Source organism: Coregonus lavaretus (assembly GCF_964263955.1).
Source record: "Coregonus lavaretus genome assembly, chromosome: 5".
NCBI lineage: Eukaryota > Metazoa > Chordata > Actinopteri > Salmoniformes > Salmonidae > Coregonus > Coregonus lavaretus.
Window position 1 is genome coordinate 48,080,493 of NC_139992.1, and position 7,181 is coordinate 48,087,673.

Below are 7,181 nucleotides of genomic sequence, written 5' to 3' on the forward strand. Positions count from 1 at the left end.
CCGGCTTCAATTCTCATAGCTGATTGGTCGGTGGGAGTCACTGGGGGACACTGGGATAGCAGACTGCAGCTTCTTTCAGTTTCTCACACACACTTCGTGGGGAAAAGTTGGAAATGTGTTTTGGCAACATGACAATAACAGTAATTCAATCTGGATTGGGGAGGAAAGGGCCCAGAATTGCAAGAGGACACCATGCAACATATAATAATTAGAAAGTTTTATTCTGAATATACTGTATTTGCACATGAATAAACATTTTCCAGGATTATAAACATTATTATTTTCTTTCTTTCGGCCGAGAATAATAACAGTATTGTACAAATGTATACATGACTGATTCGGGCGAATCAAGTTCCACAAAAGTGTAACATCTTAGAAGCACAATCAAGGGAGATTGACGGGGAGGCCCACCAATAGCCTGCCAAAAGGGCGGCTGGCAAGGGAAGATTGGTCGACAGGTCCACCAATGGTCTGCCATGAAAACGCTGGCAGAGAAAGATTGAGGGGCAGTCCCACCAATAGTCTGACATAGTGCGGCAGGCATGGGACACTCCCCTTAAAACACACACTGAGCGTTCTTGAGAAAAGAGTCCAGAAAAAGCATAACCCACACAATCCACACAGAGAGCACCACAGCACCGAAAAACACTTCCAATCACTTTGCTAATATGTTATTCCTGAGGTGACAGCATCTGATTTTAGCACTTCGAGTGGCATGGAATAACCCAACACCATTTCCCAAAAGTCTGGTATTAAATGTGACAACCTGTGATGAGAGGAAAAAAATATGCATTGTCACATACACCAGATAGGTGCAGTGAAATTAGTTGTTTTACAGGGTCAGCCATAGTAGTATGGCCCCCCTGGAGCAAATTGGGTTAGGTGCCTTGCTCAAGGGCAAATTGACAGATTTTTCACCCTGTCGGCTCGGGTATTCGAACCAGTGACAACACGATGCCCAGCTAGTGTAACATCCAATTGGCTCAAAGAAGATGACCGATTGACACATGGCTTTAACCAATCAAACGAGTGTGCACTGCATTTTAAACACCACACCAGCCAACAGGGGTTCCTCTACTGAGCTCACTCAGACCAGGGTGGTACCAAATACTGTCTCCTCAAGAAAAAGGCAGTAGAAGCTGTATCGTTATCATATCATGAACAAACACCCGACAAGTATAATGCTTCCCATCCCAACGTTACACAATAAAGCAGGAACACACAGAGGATAATTTATCTCATTGCCTACCACTGATATCATGGCATTATCATGCAGCACAGGGAAAATAGATAGGAGATTTGCATTTATTCAATCGTAAACATTGCATAAACGTTAGTAATAGGTTTCCCAGTAAACAGAGAAAGAGAGTCCTATGGCACTTGATATTCTTGAGTGTTCGTTGATATTGAGGATCTTAAATACCAGTATGTTAGTTAGTTTCACCACAGAATATTGAAACAACCAATACGGGACCCTAAACGGCACCTCAGACCACTCGTATAGTTTCGGACATGACAGAAGTCTGCCTTTGGTGATGGTGCTCTAGTTTCACCTCATAACATATGGGCAAATAATCCTAGCTTAAGACTGGGATCATAACAAAAGTCCCCTTCCCCTTCTGTGTTTCAGAGAAATGGAAAAAGCCCAGATGGATTTTATTCTGGGTGACGTAAGAACGCTTTTGTAATGATAACTTACGCAATGATAATGAGGGGGGAGGGAGGGAGAGAAGTATTACAATGGCACTAGAGACCACACAGCGTAATCATGTGGTTTCCTAATTCTACATTGAATTGACTGTGTGATTTCCTGAGTCCATATGCCTCTGTTTTCAATGGAAACGATGCGTGAATGTTTCTGACATTACCCCAGGGCTCCTTTAAAGTCACTGTTTTGGTGGCAGTTTGCATCTTCCTTTACAGCAATTAATTCAATTACGTATTACTAGTATTAGTCTTAAGTGAGTTTTCGGAAACTATGATTGTCGATTGTTATCTGAATCATTGTCTGAAATGATCTTTGTTAGCTTTTAAGAGGTAAATTCAGTGCCAGGAACTCCCCCATATTTGCTCTATAACAGATCAGTAACATTAAACGACTATATCTGATCACACCCCAGTCGAACTAGCTGAATTTCATCACCCCCCAAAAAACGTATTTATTTTTTAAAGCACAGCATATCTACCATGTCCCTCTTTTGAACCATGTTCATAAATACGACAAATACAATCAATTTAGAGAGGAATTGTTGATATTCTGACATGATAATAAAACCTGTTTTCTAAAATGTTGAATAAAAAAACGTAACCTTACGTTCCTTTCACTCAAAGTTATTCCACAGCATAATAATTTGGCGAGGATGATTGATGGGTCCAGATTTGGTCCTGAATAAAATGAGGCACATTTCTGTTATTTCTTAAGTATTTTGGCAGCTGTTCTTGTGGAGGAATGAGTTAGCAGGTGTATAACATAGTATAGTACACTCAGAAAGACAGTATGTCAATCTGTCTTGATGATGAGACACAACAGATCTTAACTACGTGTCAAAATCTCTAATTCGTAAAGTTATTAAAGTACTAGAACCACAATGCACACAAAAACTAAGAAAAAACAACAGGACTGATATCCACACTGATATGAATGAATTTAGATTGGATTGTATTGATACAAATTCTCACTAGGTCTTGAAGCGATTTCCATTTTAAGGGGGAAATTCACTTTGCAACGAGGTGCAATTGTTTTTGATTTGGGGAATAGTTATCTTCAATAGCGGGCAAAACATTGTGAAAGACAGATTCTAGTTGCAAGTCACGTATTCAACGATACTGAAATCAAGAAGTGACACATTGGCAAGCACAAGTATACTGTCATGTACCAAAGTCTACATTTCCTACATCCCTCCGATTGTTTCTCTTAATTTTATATCCATTGCATTGAAATCAATCAAAAAATAATGGCAATAAAGCCAACATAACACAGTAGCATGCAGCTATACTCTTCATCCTAACAAAAAACTAAAACAAACTTAAATATTCAAATAAATACCAAACACATCAAGTTTTCTTCAGGTCAGTAGCCACACAGTCAAATAAATAGAGCTAAAGGGGTTGTCTGACTAAGAATCAACATGGCACTAGAGATTAGACCAATGAGCGCACTAGAGGCCAGCCGGGGTGCCCTGATTGGTCAACTGCACTTTGGCAATGATGGTTAGTTCAGAGGGACCAGATACTGACATTGACCATATGTGGTCAGGCTTGAGGGAGAAGTGGTTGACCGCAAACAGATAGGGATCTATAATTTCAAACTGGGGTTAGTAAGTGGAGGTAAAAGTGGAGGTAAACATGTGACCACATGTCTGTGAATGAATATGATCGTCGTACACCACATCTATACAAGAGGACAGCAGTGTGAATGTAAATGTGTTGCTACTTTTAAATGGGGGTTGAAACAAACAGAATAATGCCAACAGCACCCCAATGTAAAATAAAAAACGGTCTGATTTCTGACTTCCTATTGAACATTTGTGTGTCTCTTACTGCAACTTGAACAAAACAAACAAACATTTCAATACTGAGTAACAAGCCACTGCAAAACGCTTTTAAATAAATAAATAATTGGGACGGTTGCGAAGGGCAGCACTGTTTCTGGCAGTGTTGAATATAAATCTATGGGGTTCTCTTTTAGAAGGGCACATCACAAAAAGCCAAACTGAACCTAAAAGGAACCCAAAAAGAAGAGGCAGTCCTTCCACTTTCCACCTGGCACTGTAAGGCAGTCCAACCTGTAGCATTCGCAGGGTTGTCATCGTCGAGCCAAACAAAGGTCAAAGTTCACCACTTAATCAACTCGATTCCCCTAAACTCAGATGGCTGGAGGGGAAAAGTCAGGGGTCAGGGATGAAAGTTCTCGCTTAGAATCATTTTTTTTAACGTCCCACTGACGTTAGCTTTCCTCACTTTCTCCCACCCCCGGGTGAAGAAATGTAACGAAACCCTTGAAAAACGCAAATATCACAAAAGAAAATCTGTCAGGATGTGGTTTCGGATTCAGTTCAGCGTTTTGAGGCGGCGTTGCATGCTGGTTGCCAGGGGGGCAACCGGGGTCTTCAGAGGTCACGAGGGGACAGCGTGGTGCGTCGAGCTGGCCAGGAGCCAGAGCAGGGCCAGCTGCAGCGCCACCATGGCCAGCAGGGAAGGGCTCAGAGCGGACGCCCCACCACAGTCAAAGTCCTCCTCCTGTGACCACGGCAACAAGTGGGGAGGAGGAAGGTGGCAGGGGGACAAATTAGTGACAGACACAACCAAGTTGATGACCTTCTGACCCTGCTGACTAAAAGGTAATAGGTTGAATAGGGGTACAGCAGCCCAGTATGTCTTACATGTCTTACGTATTCATAAAGCTATGTGTGATGACTGAATATAGCAAGGTATAATGGTACTAGACTGCATATTCACACTGAATAGAGAATGGAGTATCTATGGAATAATTGTAATCTGAGTATGGAATAATCCATGTCTGATAATCTGATGTCTGATAATCTGTACAGCTCTATTGAGTGGAACGCATTAACAAATAATATTTTCAGGCATATATAATTTGCTACATCATAAAATAAATAATAATCTGTTACAGAGAAATTAGGAAACAAGGGGCTGCGTTAGCTAGCATCTAGATTAGTAAACACATGTCAGTAGACAAACACAAGAACCAGATAAAGAGAGATGGACAGAAATACAAAGTATGATACAGAGAGAAAGAGATAGGGAGAGAGATTTAAAGAGAGAGAGATAGATATAGAAAGAGAGTAAAAAAGAGACAGATTGAGAAAGAGATAAAAAGAGAGAAAGAGATAGAGAGAGAGAAAAAAAGAGAGAGAGCGTGCTTGATGGGACTGACCCGAGACAGCACATGAACAGTGGCAGCAGTAACATGAGCAGAGAGGAGGCCAATGGAGAGCCTGCGCTCGTCCGGCACATGTGCTCATCCTAACCATCAACAGCCAATCAAAGAGCAGGAAAGAAACAGAGAGAAAGAGAAAGTCATGCAGCAAACATTCCACAGTTAGCAGTTAGAAAGTCCATGTGCAAAGAACGGAGAAAACAGAACACTTTGTGGAAACGTGAAGAGATAGAAACAGAGAGAAGCATCTAAATAGGAGAAAGGTGTGTGTGAGTGTGTGTGTGTGTGTGTGTGTGTGTGTGTGTGTGTGTGTGTGTGTGTGTGTGTGTGTGTGTGTAGGAGAAAGAGAAAGCGTGCAAGCATAAGAAGTTAACACCATCATGAAAACTTTGAGAAACCAAAAGGTTTTACCACTGGGATAAGACTAGTCCGAAAAAACAAATCAAAGCATTCAAGCGCAGAGATTTCACACACAAATAATTTGTCGTTAACACTACATATTTGCTTACTCTTGAACCATACAGTGCAATATGTCAATATCAGCCAATAGTTGTATTTGTGTGGGAAATCTCTGCACATATAGTAACCCAAAGACAGGAGTAGAGAAAGAGGCAGCCATTTTGAGTAAAAGATGGAACATTAACAAGAGAAAATTATGCACAAAGAGAAAAGCACATGCATTGTGGAAACATATTAGTTTATTGTTAGTTTGCGTTTGTGACGTTAAATTTGACGTTTGCCATTTTTAAACACAGAGGATGACAAAATAATGACGGTGACTTACCCTCTCGTTGTTGTCGAAACAGGCATCTGGACCTTTCCGGAACCTGGGTTTCTCAGCCATTTCACATGGGTCTGGTCCCTCAGCTACATCAACCCGTTCAGGAAATAAACCATTGGTTCTGGTAGCTCAGTTGGTTAGAATAAATACTGAACAAAAATCGAAACGCAACATGTAAAGTGTTGGTCCCATGTTTCATGAGCTGAAATAAAAGATCCCAGAAATTCTCAGTTCACACAAAAAGCTTATTTCTCTCAACTGTTGTGCACAAATTCATTTACATTCCTGTAAGTGAGCATTTCCCTTCTGCCAAGATAATCTCTCCACCTGACAGGTGTGGCATATCAAGAAGCTGATTAAACAGCATGATCATTATACAGGTGCACCTTGTGCTGGGGACAATAAAAGGCCACAGATTGCCCCAATGGTGGGGTTATGGTATGGGCAGGCATAAGCTTCAGACAACGAGCACAACTGCATTTTATCGATGGCAATTTGAATGCAGACAGATACCGTGACAATATCCTGAGGCCCATTGTCGTGCCGTTCATCCTCCACCATCACCTCATGTTTCAGCATGATAATGCACGGCCCCATGTCACAAGGATCTGTAAACAATTCCTGGAAGCTGAAAATGTCCCAGTTCTTCCATGGCCTGCATACTCACCAGACATGTCACCCATTGAGCATGTTTGGGATGCTCTGGATCGACGTGTACGACAGTGTGTTCCAGTTCCCGCCAATATCCAGCAACTTCACACAGCCATTGAAGAGGAGTGGGACAACATTCCACAAGCCACAATCAACAGACTGATCAACTCTATGCGAAGGAAATGTGTCGGGCTGCATGAGGCAAATGGTGGTCACACCAGATACTGACTGGTTTTCTGATACTTAAAAAAAAAAAGTATATGTGACCAAGAGATGCATATCTGTATTCCCAGTCATGTAAAATCCATAGATTAGGGTCTAATGAATTAAATTCAATTGACTGATTTCCTTATATGAACTGTAACTCAGTAAAATCTTTTAAATTGTTGCATGTTGCGTTTATATTTTTGTTCAGTGTAGTTCTTGCATCACCAGATATTGTGGGCACAGAATTAAACAGAACACTATTAGATTTTATCTCTATGGCTGTAGGTTTCCCACATGGTGGCCACACATACCGAATCAATATCAATAAGAGCCACTTTGGATAGAAGTGGATGAAAGCAACTAGTAAATTACCATATCAAATTAAATATCAAGCCATAACATTCATCTAAATGTGAATGAACAATCGGAACAGATGCTTTCAGAAAGAAAAAAACACGTTATTTTGGAAGCAAATCAAAAAGCCTCTTCTGAAACCCTTTTGGCTGCCATTTTTAATTGATGTGAATTTTCATTAGGCTCCTTCCATAATTGGCCACTGCCCTGGTGTTTTGGATGGGATATGATGGATTTGTTCGTAAGCCTTTCAGAGTGGATTAGCCTTCGCTATCATCTGCCACA

General features: G+C 41.0%; 1 protein-coding gene across 1 annotated transcript in view; it reads right to left on the reverse strand.

Moving 5' to 3' along the window:
• Window positions 1-202: 202 nt before the first annotated feature.
• The window catches only part of LOC311129045 (voltage-dependent calcium channel subunit alpha-2/delta-1-like), a 193,801-nt gene continuing 186,822 nt past the window's right edge, over window positions 203-7,181 (reverse strand). Inside the window, exons 37-38 of the mRNA XM_084161304.1 lie at window positions 5,688-5,770; window positions 203-4,239 (exon numbers count right to left, since the gene is read on the reverse strand). Of these exons, the coding sequence (XP_084017430.1) occupies window positions 4,117-4,239; window positions 5,688-5,770 (206 nt within the window). The 3' untranslated portion in view covers window positions 203-4,116. The remainder of the gene's footprint in view (window positions 4,240-5,687; window positions 5,771-7,181) is intronic.